General features: G+C 34.1%; 1 protein-coding gene and 1 long non-coding RNA gene across 2 annotated transcripts; one reads left to right on the forward strand and one right to left on the reverse strand.

Annotated features, from left to right (window-relative positions):
* Positions 1–665: 665 nt before the first annotated feature.
* Positions 666–20,378, reverse strand: LOC108729348 (uncharacterized). Its single transcript, XR_001936922.1, has 3 exons — positions 20,368–20,378; positions 19,933–19,938; positions 666–731 (listed from the first exon to the last, which is right to left on the reverse strand). It is a non-coding gene; the product is annotated as an uncharacterized lncRNA (long non-coding RNA).
* Positions 918–4,547, forward strand: LOC108729347 (ecdysteroid-regulated 16 kDa protein). The gene is made up of 3 exons (XM_018458408.1): positions 918–1,114; positions 3,676–3,980; positions 4,327–4,547. Exons 1-3 carry the CDS (start codon positions 1,036–1,038, stop codon positions 4,408–4,410), a joined length of 468 nt encoding a protein of 155 aa, XP_018313910.1. The 5' UTR covers positions 918–1,035; the 3' UTR covers positions 4,411–4,547.
* Positions 20,379–20,896: the final 518 nt, after the last annotated feature.

Raw genomic sequence — 20,896 nt, forward strand, 5'->3', positions numbered from 1 at the left:
TACAGATGAATATAACCTGAAAATATAATTTTGTTAGACTAAAATAATTATGTAGAACGCTTAAAATGCGGGTTGCTGAAAATTTTTTTCCTGTATTGCTTATACTTATTAGGTATCCTAACAAATGATACTTTATTTTCTTATCCCCTTCCTTAAGAAGATTGTAAGGGCAAAAAACACATATATTAATATTTACGCTTTAAACAAACTACATATGAAAGTTGTGTTCATAACATTCTGTTTTTATTGAGCAACACGTTTTTATAGATTATTTATTTTATTTGTTATTAGTTTTATTGTTATAAACAAAAATTTTTTAAATAATAAAAATCTAAATTTTTTTAATATAAATACATTAAGTACTAAACATGACTTATGCAAAGTTTCATTGAGATTCACCAATTAGTTTATAACAAATAAATATTCTGTTTATTTACTGAACAATTAATATCTGCATCTCAATGTGTGTAACTTTACATAAATATTTTTTAATTCATATAGTACTTATATTAAAAAATTGAGATTTTTATCATTATTTTGTATACAGTTTCATATATTTCTATTAGAGTACAAATTTTAAAAATATTACTTTTTATGGAAATAACTTTTGATCCAGATGGTCAACTATCTCTAATTTTTTTGTATTACTTTTAAATTTAGAATAATCTATAATTTTTTCAAGTAATTCTTAACATATTGCATTTGCCTTACAACCTCCTTAATGAAAATACCTGATGGACTCACATGACATCCGATGTACGACGATACGGTATTCAATAAGATAACTCGATTCTAGTTAGCAACATTTTTGTCTCCAGGAAAGAAATTCTATTGGATATCGAACGTCGTGCGCTGTATGAATCCATACATAAGCAGGAGTTTCATATACGGCGTAACAGTATAGGTAATATAGGCACCTGTGACCGCGTTTGAGTTACAGTCATCAGTCGAGAACCGGAGTTCGGTCTGATTAGACCCACAGCACTCTGACAAAGTTTCTTGAACGGAAAAATAGAAACACTTTCACCGCACGAGATGCTGGGGGAAACGATTCTCGTTTTCGCGGCGCTCATTATGTTTGTCAGTGCCACGGTAGTTGATGACTGCGATTCTAGTAAGTTAATTATTAAATAGAAATGTATAAATATTATTAAAAAATACATTAACCTATTAAAAGAGCTTTTAGTTTTTAATAAATCACGTTTAAAATGCGTTTCTGCAACATAATAATTCATTGTTTTTCCTATAATTTTGTAAGTTGACTTATTTATTCACGTAGCACCGTTACGTAAATATACAGACGAGTTGACAAACGAAAATTTGCTGGATTATAATTAAATAATCAATAATAATATTGTTATTTCAAACATGCGCAAGAGAGAATTTTCAGATAAAGCGTTATGTAAAAGGTTTGCAGAAATAATTATCAAATTTGCTTTTAATGTATTGAGAGCTATGATCGTCTTTTGATGTCATTGGAAAAGTTACAGATCTAAGATACTTATTTTAAAATTAAAACTATTTCTCTTTACGTAACAAGATTTGTCGATATCATTAAGTACCTTCATGAAACTTTCTCAGCGTTGCATTACGTCAAAATTTTATTTTACAGAATATTCTAAAACATTTAGTCAAAATTTATCGATTTATTTTTCTATTCGCATTCTTAAAAATGTTATAACTTTATAAATATGTGAATATTTTTATTCCAATTTTCCAAAAAGAACAAGTAATTCTTTATTTTTAAAATTTCATCGAAAATTGAATATAGTTTATCTTTAGGATCATTAATGTATTCGATAAAAATTCTTACATAGAAATAAAAGTAGAAAAAAAAAATAAAAGAATCTAGTTATAGTTCACTGTCAAGGCAAACTAAAATATATTTAAAGATAGTATTATATATCTTATCAGTAGACACATAGATACCATGTACATATTGTACATGCATTTCAAGTTAAATTAAACATCTTGTTTTTATTTGTTATTTAAATGTATTGTTAGATTTCGGTACTGATTCATGTCTGAGTAAACTTATTTATACAATACCTTTATTTATTTAAATTTTGAAATGTTTTTTCCAATGTTTAACTCTCAATTAATATGTAACTTGTAATGAAATATATTTTACATATGCACAATTTTTCCATAAAATATATTGATAAAATTTTATACTTCACATATTTTAGAATATTCTGATGTAAATGAGGGACTGTGATATATTTTCGATATTTAAAATTCTTCTTGTGACATATTGTATACTATATAATATTGGACGTATTAATTTCGTCTTGTTATTTTTAACTCCTAATTGTTAGAGATATGTGAACGAGACAACGAATATAGTTTTATATTTGTGTATATAGTTTTATTATTAATATCTATATAATTGCTTACAAGAAATATAATTGACATATGGTGATAATGATGAGCAAAATAGTAACTTATACGTTAATTTACAATCGACTTGTTTCACCATTAAAATTTTAATGCTAATTTAGAAATTTTGCGTCGATTAAAGCAAAAAATAAATATCGTAATTCGTACAAGTACACAAACTTCTTGAAATCGAAGCATAGCGAACAAAACAGGAAAGAATATACCATAGACGGATCAACCGTTAAAATTGTAGTTAAAACTGGAGTTTTTAAAAAGCTAGAATGAAGATACTATACTACTGACATTAAATACAACAATTATGCGTACTGATAACACGTTTATTTTGCGCATTTTCAACGCGAACGTACATTTTATACTAGTAAAATATATTTCTATTGAATCATGTTTTTAGCTGAAATATTTCTTTCTGTTCGATTTGCTGTATGCTTAAATGGATTGTTGCATCATAATAATGTAAATAAGTGTACATGATCTAAAAAATTACATTCACAAAAGGATCATTTTTATATAGAATGCATAAGAAAAATTAAAATCACACTGTCATGTTTGCATGAGTATAATTTACATTCATCTTATTGTCTAGGATTTCTTGCTGACCGGCTATCTAGCCATTTTAGCAATAACCTTCAGGATCATTACGGATCAATCATAATCATGAAAAGCAAACATGTCATCATCTTTTAATCTGAATGAACTTATATTTTTTTTCTTACGACATTGAAGAAAACTTATTATTAATGTCGATTTATTGATTGACGTAATCTTTTGCATTTTATGAGATGACATTAATCTAACACTCTAATAAAAATTACTATCAATGTTTGATAAATTAAAAAAAATTTTTAATAATTAATCGGTTATTATCTATTAGCGCGAGTAGACATCGTACAATAACTATACGATACGTTCGTCTTCATATATTCTACTAATTTCTCTTACTTTACATTCTCAGACACTGTAATAGGCATCTCGCTGAAGATCAAATATTTCAAGGCAATCGACTTTATAAAAACCGCACAATTTTTTGTTCTCATTCATCTTCTATTTTTTTTACTTTAATGTGTATTTAGGCATATTCTTCGAACAAAGAGCGTGCAAAGTATTACTTTAATGTCAAATTAAATTACCTTTTATGAATAAAATAATCATGCTGTTTGATTAATGTGTGTGTTTATGATTTACGTAATCAAATAATTCGAAATCGAGCTATATGAAGATACAAGCACAAATTATACCCACATTGTTTAAATTACGATTTACGATTTATGATTTTAGACATCCCGATCAAAGATGCCGATCAGATCAGTATATCCGACTGCGAGAAGCCTGTGTGTCTACTAAAACAGGGAACGATTGCCACTGTAGAAATAAAACTTGTGCCTAACACAGATATTCAGAAATTGACTAATAACGTGACCGGGATTGTTACTGAAATACCTCTACCGTTCGTAGGAGTTGATGGAACAAATGCCTGTGATAATATTTACAATGCTGATGGTAACAAAGTCGGTTGTCCCTTGAAAAAAGACCAACAATATGTATACAGAAACAGTTTCCGTATTCTGCCAATATATCCCAGGGTAATCTTGAAAATTTGAAAATTTAAAAGAGGACTCATATTGTGCATATTTATCAATAATTAAATATATACAATAAACACATATAATATACAACGTTTTAATTTGAGATTAATATTAAATTGGAATTTAACTATCAATTAGAAGGAAGAAAATCAATATCGAATTAGGTAACTTTGTTGTAATTGATCAAATTACAATCTAATCTCAATCTCTAGAATGATACCGTTTAAGAATAGTTTAACAATGATATAAATATATCTCTTCCTTTTAATTATGCGCAATTTATTTCTTTCGTAATTTAATTTCAACCTGTTGCCGTAAATGTTTATTATAACTTTGCTTACAGATTCAATTAACCATACGTTACGCATTGCAAGAAGGAAGTGACAGAGTTGTGTGCTTCAAAGTACCAGCGAAAATTACGAAATAAAGTGCTACATTTTGTTGATTTCGGCATATTACGATTAAAAGTCGTAGTGCGCATAGTTAATGTAACTCTAAGCTTATATAATTTAATTGGCTGAAATTATGTAGTACTATGCAAATAATCCTTCCGATACAGAATATTGTGATGTACAAAATACATTTTTTGAAATAAAATAATTTCTATTTTATTTTTTTTACCAAAATATTATTTCACTTATTTTATCTATTTTCTTACATTAAATTTTAATATTTTTCTCAGAGAGATAAAATTATTAGATATAAATTGCCTGAATTGACGCAGACACTTTTATAGACAAATTATCAATGAGAAAGTTTATTGAACTAATTATTAGCAGCATTAAATTTTAAAATACCTTTAATTGACAATTATATATTAAATATTTGAAGTCCCTTATGAGCGAGCAACTAGTCGCTTAGACTATACAATATAAATAACATTCACTAATGATTAAATAATAATAAGTACTATAATTATAATATTGCAAATACTTTTATAGTAAGAAATAATACAAGTAATGGATATTTTAGTTGAGAATAATTAAAGAACTTTGATTTGGCCAATCATCGATAATATCGTAATAACGAGCATGCTTCACGTAAGCATATGAGTATAATAATTAATCCAAGTGAATCATATCTTTAAATTACGCCAATTATAAATAGAAAATATATTTCGTTGAAACTCTAATGTTATATAATTATTACATGAAAATAAGAGCATCTATATAGTTGAAATAAACAAAATTTAATATAAAAAAACTTGGCACCATCAGAGACCAAGCCAAGTTTGTTAGCGCGCGGTGCCAGGTTTTTTTATATTAAAATTTTCGCTCTTATTTTCATGTATTTTTGTTTAAAAGTAATTATATAATATTAGTATTTCAACGAAATATATATTTTTTGTTTATAATTGGCGTAATTTAAAGATCTCACATATTTTTTGAAAAAAATTATTATTATATACTTTCATAGTTAGGAAAATAGGTTTGGAATAGGAAGTAATTTTTTTCTTCAAGAAGCACACATACAAGTGCGTATAATAATTTATGTAACGGTTTTTTCTGAGAGGAGCACGCACATTTAGCGCCTTTTTTTACTTTTTTTTAAAAAATTGTTATGATATTATAGACCGAAGATGTTTTATAATAATAATATAATTTTGTAATTCTGATTTCTTTTGAAGTAAAATCTGTGTTTAAAAATTCAGACGTATATTTGCGGAAAGCCACGGACGGAGCGGTAAAGATTTGTAAATGAGTCGAGATAGCGAAGAACGTGCCTTTAATCCCATTCACGACAATTTCGCGCCGCACCCGTCAAACAATAAGCGAATAAAGGCTTTATCTCTATGATGAAACTATGTGTAGGTAGGTCTCTTAGCCATTTCTTACGCGACTCGTCCATGGAGGCACAATAAAACCTTTTATATCGTGCGACTCGCAGACTTGTCCGCGTGCGTCTTCGTGACTCGTTCTCGGACATGGAGAATCACCCACCTGCTTTTTTTGTCGTCGCCTCACGAGTATATCCTCCGTTACGGAGCACTCGCGTGACTCTTCCTCAGACATAATAAAACCCCTTTATCCATCCGCCCTAACTACCAATCCCGTTGCCATCGTGCTCGCAAACATCCTCCATTACCGCACCTTCATCCACTCCTCAGCTCGGTTAGATTCTTTAGAGTCTTCTTCTTTTCTTCCTTTCTCGATGTCGACGACGACAACTAGGATGACGTCAACGAGGACGCTCGTTTCCCGGACGATAACGAGAAAGCCTGCATTCGTGAGCACGAGTGCGGTGCGTCAAGAGTACATCGCGACGTCGACGAGGAGCATGACGAGTGGCGTACCCGCAGAGAGGTGAAACGAGACCAGGGAAACGAACGGTACCATCCGTAATGGAGGTGCAGCGTCGTTCGGGAAACGTAAGCGGATGTTCAACGGTGGCGGATGCCGAATCCGCCTCGAATGCGAAACAGAAACGTTCGGTCGGATCGCAGAATTACATGCTGTAGCAGTGAAATCGCTCTTGGTTACCTGAACTTGTATCGAGATGTACAGTGATACCGAGGAGAATCAAGATTGTTCGCAATAAGATACAGTTATGTACACATTGAACGAGCGAGTGAATAAGCTCTACTGTTGCCAACTAAGAGGATCGGCGTCAATGATGTAACGCAGCACGAACAACTGCATCGTCGGTTTTATTTAATCGAGTTTATATAACGCTCTACATATATTGTTTCAACTATTATTTTATCATAAACAGATGCAAAAGAAACTCGTCTATTATGATGCTATTCTCGAAAAAAAAAAAAAAAAAAAATGAAAAGATGGAAGAACAATTTTAAAGTAAAATATCTAAAAATTTAGCTAGATACAGATCTGAAAATAATTTTGTCAGACCATCAAAATAATTGCGGAAGAATTTCAAGCAATGCCACAAAAAGTTTTGATATTCTGACAACTAATTTGAGCGCCTATCCTACATAATTAGTTATCAATTAATATAAAGAAAATATAGTTATTTTTAAAAAATGTAGTATGCATATTGTATAATTTTTTTGAAAAGCAACTAGGTGTTTTTTTTTACATTATTTCGATTTATCTCATTATTCTGTGCATAAAAGTATTAAAGTGCAGTTATCAAAAATGAAGATAAAGATATTTAATTTTCAGTTAAAATGATTAGACCCAAAGTAGCAACTTTTAAATGCTGCTACAGCTAAATTTGTTCATTTTTTATAGTTTTGCCTATGGAAACTTTCGATCAACATCTCATAATATACAAATATCACAGTTTCAACCAATTTGATCATTTTTAGATGCTTCAGCCTTTCCTTGAAGGAATAATTATCGACATCTGTTGTACTATTCCACGCGTAATGAAGACGAACTCATGCAATCGGCCGCGAGCGGCTGCTTCTAAAAGATACCCGACGAGATTTGTGAGACGATATATGAAATAGGTTAATGGCAGTTGCATATCAAGAAGCGATACGCTGGGAACATCGTAAGATATCGCAGCTCGTAATTTTTAACGACAACCACCACTCGCTTTCGCAAAACGACGGTTAGTTTGAGGAAGACAGAGACAAACGGCAGACCAAGAGATTCACTCCAACGGGAAACGGGATGGAAGCGACGATGGTGGCTAGATATGGTGATTGCAATTCGCGGTGGCATCTGACGACGTCTAATGACCTCGTATTATGCGCGGCGGAAAACTTGCTTTAATTAAAGATTATAACGTGTGAAATGTGAATTCGAGCAGCATTACGCGACGCATTCCCTCTAGAAATCCTCAATTAAGAAATTGAACACTGTACATTGATCCATCTTTTTCAGGATCTGCTTCCACGCATCTCATTCTAGCTTAAGTTGATCCTGAAAAATATAGTGGACCAATCAGAAGTTGTCTAAATGGTGTGTCCAGTCTCTTACTTAAGGATCTCTAGTTTCCTCGTCTCTCAGGTCGAAAGCGAACGTGGAAATGGCGGATGATCGCGGGGGATAAGCCGCATGCTTTCGAAAGAGTTTCGAAAGCGGAAATGGCGAGTACGAGGATTGTACGAATCTGCTCGTGGAAAATTTCACCGGAAGACTTCCATTCCGACTTCATTTTTCGTTTCTCTCTCTCTTTCTCAAATTTCGCTTTTTATAGAAAAATCCGACCGAATCTAGAAAGAAAATTCTTATCTTTCCCGATCGAGAAATATTCGTTTATCTGATTTTAAAGTATTACTTCGGATATTACAACACGAATAATAAATAACGAATAAATGCGAGAAGAACTTCGAATGTATAAATACGGATTAAACCTTCCGCACGGAAAAATTCATTACGGATTTATTCGAGAAATATTGCTTGCAACACGTGTGCCGTTCATATCGATGACGGTCTCCCGGCTTTTCCCGTAGCCGCATTCTTATAATAATGTTATACTCTGCTCGAAAATAGAGACGGTCTCGCGCGACGTAACTGTTATGATCACTGCCGGCGGAGACGATTATTGGGTGCGCGGCTGCCAGGGAAACGACTGTACGGCTTTCTAGGACGTTGATATTTTTTTTCCCTTTCTTTTTATCTTCATCCCGGAATCGTGCACAGTGGAAATGTAGCGCGATCCGCACTCGGCTCGTATTCTGATTCCGTACGCGATCTCTTCATTGAGAATTCCGTGCTATAAGTGCCCGTCTTAACTAGATCACCTCAATTCTTATTCGGTGCAGATTATCTATTCAGTCACAGTACCTGTTAATTTTTAACCTTTAAGTAGATAAGTGGGATGCTCAGAACATCCCCAACAAATTTAATTTTAAAAAATTCTATTTTGTAATAGTATTATAGAGTTAAATTTGCATTATATTTATATGAGATAAGAGGAATGTGAAAATAATGAACTTTAAGATTTCTGGGCAATTCTTTTTATTTCCCTTTTCCATAATAAGGTTTTTAAGATAACTATGCTTAGAGTGCTATAGTCACCTACCTATTTAAAGGTTTACTTAAAGCATTAGTGCCCCATGGCAACAGCCAAAAGCTACAGAATCGAGTTCAATCGAAAAATGTGCTTATCTCACATTATCGAACATGCTAATTAACTTCATAATTTGTATTTCAAATTGAGCGACTTATAAATTGATTAGCCATTGAAGTCACGTTTGTCGATTAAAAATGAAAAGTTATAAAATATGTAACCATACAGCCATATTTTGTGGCTATATTTGCAACAATGCGGAATTCAATTTGTGTCGTTTATAAAACGTATTGGAAATTCTCGTCTAATTATGAACGACGCACTAGTTGTTTTATTGGTTGAGCGACATGAACTTCGATTAACTTGGGAAGTTTACTCAATAAACTGTACTGTCAATTAGGCTATAAATGCAGTCTTTTGTTCCCCGCGAATTGTGTGGCAGCTAAATCTGCTATACGCGCGCTGTACCTTCCGCTCTCTATCCCTAGAACGACACATCAGTAATTCTGACCTAACTGGGACAATGGAAGCTTTGTCGATAGCGGGGGAGGTGAGCCCCGTGTCTGACAAGAGTGTAACTACTACTACTTGCGAGAGGATGGGATTTTCCGCAAGCAGACCGATTAAGTGCCAGGTGTTGTTACACGATTAATCTTCGCCCGCACAGACAGCGGGGACCATGTGAACGATAGCGGAAATTGGGGGCTTGAGCGGGGGTAAGGGAGAGAGACGAAAGAGAATTGAAGCTTTTCTCTTATTATCAAACAAACAGAGAGCCTTCTCTGGCACTTTTAAAAGCACTTTCCTACGTGTAGAAAATATGTGGCGAACTTACTCTCGGCAAAGAGAGACAGCAGGTGTTCCATTAATATTCCATTCTACACTAGCCTGGACAATGCACTATGGCTGCTGCCATTAACGGGAAAACCTAAACAGCGTTTTTACACGAGAACTTCATCAAATTGAGTTTTGCGAGTAGTCGCAACAAACAACTGACGAGTGAATCCCGTGCGGCTTACTATCGTATTTTCGCGTTGACAGTATTATCGTTCGTACTCTAAAAGTGAATAATAGGAAAATATATATATTCAGATCAAGAGAGATAAAACAGGTAAAACTTTTTTGCAGTTGCTTTTGCGCGTTGAATAAGATATATTCTAATATCAAAAATTAGTGTCATAGTCTATTAAGATTAATTTTACATAAGCATGAATCGTAAAGATGTTTGATCGTAATAAATAACATTAGCTAGCGCGAACAACCGATAAATCTTCGTATCAAATAATTCCGGAACTCCTAGAACGATCGATCTTATTTCCGAGCGTCTACGTTATTCGACGCCAAACTTAGCTCCGCCGCAAGAAAGAAAAGAATCGAATTTATCTCAAAGTGAGATTGTTTGCAGACACTTGTTAATTGTAACTTTGTTAGTTAGCCCCTCAGTTTCACGTCACGTCGGAGGAATGACTTACAATTATCCTTCTCACGTATTTTCGTGGACAGCAACAGGGGAACGTAGCGTCGAGTATGCGACGGTCACTCTAGTTCCATTTCCGGTTGAATAAATCAACTGTGTCTACCGCACGCCATACGGCATGACAGCAGTATCAAATATAGGTAGAATATATATATATATATTCCACCTCTGGACGTATCATCTTTCACGTGTCTTTCTACTTCGTACTTCTTCTTTGACCATTCACCCTGGAACGCCGATCTCTCGTCGACTCTTATATACCGTACCTCGTATGGTTTTTCTTTCCGCTCTTGCCGCTTCAACCCGATGTTCCAGACATCGAGTGTTACTACTGAAAATATTGGCGGCCCATCCGTCCGACGCTTTTGTTCGTGGAACGTCTGTATCTTCCCATAAAGCAAGACAAGAAGCGTGAAATAATATTTCATATGAGCATAAGTGCCTTTCAGTGAAGTGAGTGGCAGTCGAATCAACATACGTTATGTTAAATTTCTACTCTTAAATGAGAAACGAACGCTCATAGATGTAATACGTGAATGGAAATTTTAAACAAATTATAATTAACGAATTATATTCGAATGAGACTTTTGGAGGCATATCCATTTTAGATATATTCCATAATTCATCATTTAATTGAATTTGGAGCTAAAACTTTGTTTATAATGTGAAACATATTAAACATAGAAATTATTTGATGTGTAATATTTTACATTTTTTATAATTACTTTATGTGTAATATATAGAAGAATCAGAGAAATATACGCATATGTAAAATGTATATTACGTAATGTATGTACACCTTAATTCTCCGTAATTCTAATTCTCCATAAATGTATATATACACATACGAAATATGCAGCATTTAAAATCATAAATAGAATCACAGTCTGAAATCTGAAGCGAATTATACGATAGATCATCTGAAGTGGGCTTTTTAGAGTTTAGGCGATCCGTAAAACAAATTGTTGCAAGAATGGACTTATTTGTCCATTTTTGCAACATTCGAGAAATTTCGTTCTGAGAATCAATTATCTGCCCGATTTCGCATGAACATCAAGTGTCGGCGTTTGTAAGCTTGTTACGGACGTGAACTCACGCGCGTTACAGGCTTGCATCTAAGCCTCATAACTTTCTTACGGCCAGCATCATAGTTTCGGTCCGTATCGCAAACACTCGCGTTATACACGCGCGTGCACATGTATGGGAATACGTGTCGAGGAAAGCGGGATAATGCTCGAAACCCTGGGGAAATACAAATAATGTTTCCGTCTGTTAAATTCGCGATATCTGGAGAAATATGAAATTGAAATAGTCCCACCTCGACATATCCGAACGATACAGCAAGGCAGATCTTTATTTTTGCTTATACTTATGTATTATCTTACGAAAATAATAAAGCAAACCTAAATGATATTCATTTTTGTTCAATTTTGTACGTGAGAGAAATACAACTAAATACGTCATGACTTTTCGTCATCTTAGAACGGATATTATCCCATATTCTTAGGGCCTATGTTTCATCTTCGATAAACTATGATAAGTTATCTAATGGATACAAAAGAGTGAAAGAAGAGAGTGAGCTGAAGGTTATTGAAAAGTAGAACAATCCAGCCCCAATTTTTCAGAAAACACAAAAGGCATTCAACAAGCTATCATTACAATTTTTCTTCAAGAAAATATTTTATTACTGTTCCATTTTATTATTACTTTTGTATCAGCTGGAAAATATATTTCTATATATTCGAATATATATTATATGCGTATATAGAGGAAAGTCACCAATACTGACATAGGTCTCCTAAAGCGACATCCCCTTATTTCTTAGAAATTAACCTTTGCACCTTATTAATACTAATAAAAACGTGATCTGTTTAGCTAATTAAAGAAGTACAAACTCATAATTCATATATTTGTGGCTTATTTCTATATCAAATCAGCTAAAAACAAATTCTACGAATGCGAGAAGAAAATTCTTACGATGTTCTTTTGCAAATTGCATAATTAAAATAATAGTGACTATATTATTGATAATATTATGTCATTTTAAATGTTTACAATTTCATAAATTAGTTTTCTTTACAGAATAGAATATATCTTTATTTATAGAATAAGGAATGTGTTGGCACACACATTATTGCCTACTATGTCAGTTTTGGAGCCCATTTTGTCAGACACTCATTTTTGCATAACTTACGAAAAAACTTAATTATTATAAAATTACAAACAGTATTATAAAAACTGCTTATACTATCTGATAGAAGACACCTTTTAGTTTGTATTTATGTTTTTGAAGTATGTATTTTTACCTTTCGTTTAAGAAATATTGTCTAAAAACAAAGTAATATGTCGATATTGATGACCTTCCCCTATATTCATACATTTACCTATACATATACATATATGTATATTTATAAATAAAAAGCATCACATGTAGAGAAAATCCATTTTTGACATTTTTGGAATAAAAGCTCTTTTTTAAAGCGATTTATATTATATTGTAATTTCACGGACGTTGCTCGGAGTAATGTTTTCTATTAGCTGCTTCCAGCGCAAGAATCTTTGTATCATATGGGACAGAATTTGTTTCGTCATCAAACTATCGTTTTGAGCTAAATCAATTTTTGTTCGAACGATACGAATTGTCCAAATAAAACGTATATCTCGATTAAATTTATATTTGAAAGCTTCCCCGTGAATCGATTCTCCGTAACGCGGAAGCGCGCGATTCTAGCTCGCAGATTCTGCCGTCTAACCGTAAATAATATATCGACTTGTCCGCGTGCGGTGTACCGGTCTAAAAGGCGATTCTCGTAGAACACTCCATGGGGTGCTAGTAATTAATCTCTTACATTATGTTACAACGGTTTTCAAGCCGCGAAGCTTTTCTGTGGATACGCGCAACGTGGCAACGCGCTTTACGTTCGACTTAGCTTTTCGCGAACGGAAGGCAAGTAGAATGTCGCGGGAATACGCGCGAGAGCGCATTGAATCTACATTCATTCCGCTTCTCTCCAATGCGTAAGACCCACCTTCTCGCGCCCGTGCTGCGCCCAAGCTGCAGTTCCCTTCAAACCCGGAGCGAGCGGGGAAGAACCTCATCGATGTGCATTCGCGAAGTCGCGTTCACGAGGAAAACGCCTTCCGATTGAATCCAGTTATGTAAAGGATGGCGTGAATTTTACGCGTCGGCTTTAGCCACGCCGCCGGGAATAACTTCGAGTCGGGGGTTGGCCGAGACCTCACCGCGTGAATAAATTTCTAACGATTTACCCCGCGCTGCCGGATGTCAATTCCCAACGGTCGTCACGATTCGTGAAATTTATTGACACGTCGATGATATGCATAATGGGTCGTACAAATAAAACGAAGCAGATTGCTTTTGGTTTCATTCGGCGAAGGCAAGTGCTCGATATGAAATATGAATAAGGCATTAGACATCGAAAATTTGTCATGAAGAAATATGAAACGATAAATAGCAGGTATGATTTTGTGTGTAATGTGATGTTGAACATATTTGTTATTACATGGAACATGCGCGTCGCGAAATCTGGAAACGGTGAATCGATCTGCGCGTTGGATATGCGAGAAGTCGTAACAGCAGAGCAGACCGTTGCTGTCGCGTTTATATGACATTCTCAGTTCAGAGACGACGCAACAATACACATTTTACACATTCCTGATTTTCGCTGTCACTTCCCACTTGCGCGATTACTTTCTGAAGCAATATAGTCTGTTGTCCGACGCTTGCGATGCTTGAATCATTACGTTCTCTTACTTCAAAAGTGACTACAACTAAAAAATATGATCTTCGAGTTATTGCCATGAATGAGTTAGATAAAGATTACTCTATCAGTCATCAAAAGTAAACTTATTTTCACAATCCGTTCGTTAAATAACACTTGTGTCGTTTCTAATATTTTCAAGAGATCATAATACCTTCTACAAGAGTACAACAAGTAACTTTCGGAGACGACCAATAAACAAGCAACTTTAGGTGTTAAAAATTAAAATATTATTTATACATTAAAAAACATACCAAATTTAATTACAAAAACGTTTCGACTCACAGAGTCTTCTTCAGTTTCAAATCGATTAACCTCCTATCCTTGTACGTAAAATGTATGTCGAACGAAATTAATGTCATTATTCAAAGCGGTCGCAACCGTTGATAGTGGTAACACTATGTCCGCAATTGATGTCAAGATATAAAAATCATAACTTAATTATCCGTTTGACAGCGAGAATCGTGTTAAATCCCATCATGTAAATTGGTGTCAATTATTAAAATATTCTAAATTAAAAAATGAATAAATAATATCAAAGTTAAAAATACTCTAAATCAAGGATTGAAATAATAAATTATTCAAAAAGCTTTTTATAAATCAATTGTTGAAGTGCTTTGATGCCCCGACCTTCTACAAAAGTAATACATTTTGAGTTATGTGTTTTGATTAATAAAAAGAGTCTTCTTCAGAGAACATTTAAAGTTAGACAGTTTTAGTGATTGGAGCTTGAAGAAGAAATTGTTTTATTTTGAATTTAGTCATTTTAAACAATAATAAATGATTTAGTCATTTTAGCTGATCAAAGTAAATATAAACTGTTGATAATATTTCCTGTTATGTCACGTCTGATGGATTATTTCGGATTTGTTATAATTTTGTAGGATGTCAAAACCATCAAAAAGAATGGATTTTTAAGGATTGTGAAACGAAAATAAAATAAAAATAATATTTGATTATTTTCTAAGAGCATATTCTTTTTGCCAGTATTATTTGATTAGTCAATAATTTTCTGTTATTAGTTAAGTTAAAAAATAGTTTCTTTCCTTTTTTGAACAATTTTATCCTTGTTATTTACAAATGTTAAACAAGAACAAATGAGCGTTTTGAGCGTGGATCGTTGTTTCAAGCAACGCGAATAAACCTTTTGTTAAATGAAATTTGTCGTTTATGGCGAAGGCTATAAACAAAAGGTCTATTCACGTTGCTTGAAATTCTAAAAAATTTTTGCGTTTGAAGTGAAATAAATATATATTTGGGTATTGAAGAGGAAGAAAAAGAAGATACCTAGTGCACAAAAAAATACAAGCAGACAGACTTAAATAAACAATCGATGCATTTTTAAATCGAGAGTTCTCATTTTCTGCCACGAGGCAGATTATGCGAAGCGGGTTACGAGTAGATTTACGCGAATTCGATGAAGCTAGCACGCGGAAAACGCCTATCTACAGCCTAATGAAATTCTACGGAGATAGTTATTGGTCGAATGGGATGGAATCGAGGTTCGAGGCCGGCTCTTGTGCGCATAAGCGGTGACGTTTACACGGACTCATAGTTCAGCTACTAGATCGGTAAACCGCCACGGAAGGCCGGAATTAATTGATCCGTGAGCCTCTCAATAATGATTATTGGCGAATAAAGGATGCGGCCAGTATTGAACTTTGTTGAGTTTCCCACGCTGTTTGCCGGCCTTTAACATGGAGATGCGATCATCGCTCGATATGAATATACGGCAATTGTGTCGATCGCGATATGAAAGATACTAGCCCCTATATGAACTATGAAATATACGCGCTCGTGTATGCGCGAGTATAGAAGACATCACGGTACTTGGAATAAAAATGTCGTGCTTATATTTTATCGCAATTCCTGCGACATTTCTCTTTAGTTCTAATAGAATTCTTTACTCTACAATCATTTTTAATTTTCCAATACCACTTTGTGCCTTTTAAGACACAGTCGATAACGTTATCTCAAAATTTTTATTCAGATTTCAATACGTAAAAAAATAAAGTCCAGTTTTTGTTAAAAACTTATTGTTAAAAGTTTCATAAGAATTTTTTCAGATTTTTATGTACTCCGGAACCATAAAAAATATATTGTTCTTCCTTCAACGACCCAGAGTGTAAACTATGATGGAAAATTTCGGGGTGGTGTTGGAAGGTTATATAGAATTCCGGCTGCTACTTTTTTAATTTTGGTATAAAAAATTTAGTATAAAAAATGCGGAACTCTTTTATTTCGATAAAGAACTGCATGTAGAACTATAAAAAGTGCGCGCGCTAATGTCATTATTTTTTTTTAGATTAATAGAATGTCGTTTTAACAGTGCTTCACAGATCCCACTTTTGCAGGGTAACCATGAAGTTAGCACGACATTCTATTAATATGAAAGAAATAATGTCAGTTCCACTAGCGCTTTTCATAGATCTACAGTTTCTCATCAAAATAAAATAAAAAATTTTATATTTTTTATACTAAAAAATCAAAATGAAATATATAGCATGCTAACTTCGCGAATCTAGAACACTTCCCCTCTAAAGTACAAGAAAAAGAAAAATATTTCCATTTTTTACTACAGTGCCTGTTAATATTGCTCGAGTTGTACCAACGTATGTAATTTGAAAGCAAAATTCCATTAATTACCAATTTTAATAGACTTTAAATGTAGGTTTTATAGCACGTTAAATTGTTCAAATTTTGCTAGATGAAAGTTCCAACGGCAGTATATTTAATCGTCTATTGGTGGAATTAATTGTTTCGTGTTTCTCGCAACGAAATACCGGAACAAAATTTTACACATTTCTCTTCACTCGCTAGAATTAATGTAATTTTTGGTACTAATGTATGCTGACTTTAATGGCGTAGTTAATAGCGTAATTAGCGAGTAAATGCTAGTTAATTAACCTTTAAAACCTTTAGAAAGGAAGAACAAATGCCATAGTATAATGAAAAAAATACAATTTTTTTTTAATGGTATTCTTAAGAGCGCGTTCAAAAGAAATCGCGTGATTGCGTTATCTAATGGACCGAAAAATTTATTCGCGCTTTTCTCTTCGCGATGATTATGATAATATTAATAATAAATAATATTATGAATGATGCTTTCCCGTTTACATTGTTAAGCAATACAGCAAACTCGTCGTCTCGTTTTCAAACGAGCGCTTTACTTCTGTGTCATCATCGCTCGATGATCCGTGAAACCATTGTTCAATACAGCTTCGATGGCGGCCGTTTAAATTCCGCGGCGATTTAGCCGTATTTTACAGACGAGTGGCAAATATGTCACGACGCAATGAGAGAGAGAGATGATGTCTCTCATACCCTCGGTCTCGTGGGCGATGTGACGACAACGAGGACGACGAGACGATCGATTTCTACCTCGTTTCGTCGCCTCCGCCGCGCTCGAAGTACCGGCGAGTGTTCCACCCTCTCAACTGTTCGGGTGAAGGCTATACGTTTAAACAACGGGAGCATTGTTCCTCTCTCACAGGCAAGCTTCCACGAGCGTTTAACGAAATTACTTTGAAACGCGAAGAAGTAGCTCCTCGGCTTGCGCTCCTCGTTGCTCTCCCTCTTCGCGGAAACGGCTTCCCTTCCGCCTTCTTTTTACGTTCTCTTTCCACTTTCTCTCGTTTCTTCCTCTCCTTTTCGTTCTTCTTAGCGGTCGTACGCCTCCAGTCGCCGATCCTTGGATCGGTTGGACGAGCTTTAAGAACGACCCTCTTAAACCGCGTTAGAATTACCTGCTCACCGATCTCACGCTCTTACTTTCTTTCATTCTCGTCGCTCGTTCAAGGCAAACTCGTCTTCCTTCCCGTTTTCCGCGCTCGTTTCCCGTGTAGTAAACAAAACCGGGCAACTCATGCTACGTAATTATCACCAGCGATGCCGGCGAGAAGCTTATCGGTCGTCTATCCGTTCGTCTTCCAAGGGGAACTGTAAAAATCCCCTGAAGGATTTCTTACAGAGAGTAATGGCCGTAACTGGCGATGTTCTCGGAAATTAACGCGGAATAATCGTACCGGTACGCGGTAATGACTGACATTAAATCCGAGGATACGCTTTTAAAAGACACTCGGTGAACGTCAAAAACGGCAATCTTCTTTTCTAGCTATTTTGATGGATTGAAGCACGACTCAGATTTTCTCTTGTCGACACTAGAAATCTAGGATTACTTGAAGATACAGAGTCAGTCAGAAATTATTCGTTATAAGGAAAATAGGTTGCCTTGAATAATTCATCTTCCTCTAAATGACAAATGCATATGCATTCAAACGACGGAAACTGTGATGCCTCTATGCAGTTCGAGTTGGGACATTATCTTTTGAATCTTTTAACAAATCTGCAATTTTCTTCATTGCAGTTTGCTTTGAATGTTACAGTATTTGTGCAATTGTTTTACACGTGTAATTTTGTGATTTTAATATATTTTTCAATGGATTTTGGATGCTATAACTACCGCGTGTGTCCATGATATTATTGCAACATTTACATTGGTTACACTGCTTAGTGATAGAAAAAATACAAAACACTGTATAAAAAAAAACACTGTAGAAGCGATAATAATGGGTTAGTCCAATTTTTAGGACAAATAAAAAAAGTGTCAGTACTGTCCCTCTTATTCATTTTCACTAACATTGCATATTCGGTTACATTGTGGTTTAGCCTATTTTTGCAGCAAGCCCTTCAATTATTTCACTTTCTTCTATCCTTTGATTTATGGTAAAATAAGTAATCCTTAATATTCACGATTGGGATCATTCGTGTCTTACACATTTCTTCGAAAAATTATAGGTACATTAAATAATTAATTATCATATTTATATACATTTTTAAAAATACACGACCTTATAAATATTTTCTTAAGATGTTAAAAATGTAAAAATCATTTAATAATTTTTGTATATTTGTTGAAAAGTGATGAAAATTAATCTGGGTCAACACATGATGGGAATGACTCATCGTATGAAGTGAAAAGGACTGGAAAATCATGGGTTAACTAAGGGTTAACAATCAGCATGTACTCTCAAGAATAAGAAATATACCAAAAAGTTTGCAGGTTATCGTCGTGGGTAAAACTTTCCCTTTACATAGCTAGTCCCAAATGATCTCCGAGTGACCTTGACCCTTAAGAAGGTCAAGGTCATTAACCTTTTCCGTCATTCGTTAAAAAGTTTCTCTGCTTTAAAATAGATTTCCTGCTTTAAAAACAAAAATTCTCTCGCTGGAAATCTATTTTACAGTAAAGAATATTTTTGTTTTTAAAGCAGGAATTCTATTTTAAAGCAGAGAATTTTTGGGGGACTCCCTCCACCTCCCCCCCTGCTTAAGGGCGCATGACTTTCTACGTGAAGCGGGGTTTACCCCCACATCCCCTTGTCAAGGGAAAATATTGCTGATATATGTACCTTATGTTTAAAAATTGTGTACTGTTCATAAAAATTATTTTGTTCATAACTTTTTAATGAATAACGAGCGACAGAAAAGGTCAATGACCTTGACCTTCATAAGAGTCAAAGTAAAGGTCAAGGTTACTCGGAAGTCATTTGGGCTGTAAAGGGAAAGTTTTACCTCGTTGTGTTTTTATCCATTGCTAATACCATTAGCTAACCTTCTGATATCTTTGAAGATAATACCCGTGAAAGCCTAAAAAGCATTATCAGTATAAAATATATTTAAAAGGTAGATATTTAAGAAATAACATGATATCGCGTATACAATTTTGCGTAAGAAAATAATTTTTGATGTGAACTCATCGCTCAACTTGCGTCTCGGCCGAGATTAAGCTCGCTTCACGCGAACTTGTTGCGTGTCGCATGCCATAAGAATGACCGGGCGATTGGAATCGCGCGGTGACGAAAAAAAGGAATATTAATCTAAATAAGAATACACAATGGTGCTGCGTGACCTAGCGAACTTGCACAAAATAAGATTGATGTCACTTTTCGGCGTCTCGAGACGCGAATATACATAATTCTAAAAAATATTAACGCCGTTTTTCGTGCACCGAACATGCGTTGTAACTATACGGTACAAAAAGTACGGATTGCGCTTTTTGCACGTGCATTAGCTTTCAAGTTAATTAATTACTTAACCGACTCATTGTTTCATTCTAATTCTGTTTTATATTTTTAATTGAAGAGTTTGCTGCAACAATGGATCCTGATGGAAATCTCCTCATGATGGGAAGATTTAGAACGGGTATATATTCATTTTAGATGGGTATACCATATAAAATACCCTTCTAAAATGGAAATATACCCATGGGTCATGGGCATTTTTGAAACTATCTATAAGAAGATTTTCACTAAGGGACTAACCTACATTTTGTAAAAGCGGAGAAAATAAACTGTAAAGTTATAATAGAAAAATACATTTATTTGAACATGTTTACGAAACTTTCTCACGTTTTGGCACATGTTCGAAAAGTTTCTTACAGATTGTAGATCGTGAATAAAGAATATTATAAGAGGAATAAAATTTCTCTGCATCCGATGGTGGTTATATTGCTGAGTGACAAAAAAAGAAAATACGAATCATTTTATAAACATAACAACAATAACAATAAGTTAGCTTCTGGGACAAATAAAGGAGGACTTCATCTTATCCATTTGTAAAGATCCTATAATAAGAGTTTGGTCAAAGCGAATAAAAAGTGACAGATAGATAGCTATCTATCTCTTTCTTCCTTCTTTCTCTCGCTTTCTTTGGTTTTCCAAAAATATACG

This window comes from Mycetomoellerius zeteki, unplaced genomic scaffold (genome assembly GCF_001594055.1).
Source record: "Mycetomoellerius zeteki isolate Tzet28-1 unplaced genomic scaffold, Tzet1.0 scaffold73, whole genome shotgun sequence".
Taxonomy (NCBI): Eukaryota; Metazoa; Arthropoda; class Insecta; order Hymenoptera; family Formicidae; genus Mycetomoellerius; species Mycetomoellerius zeteki.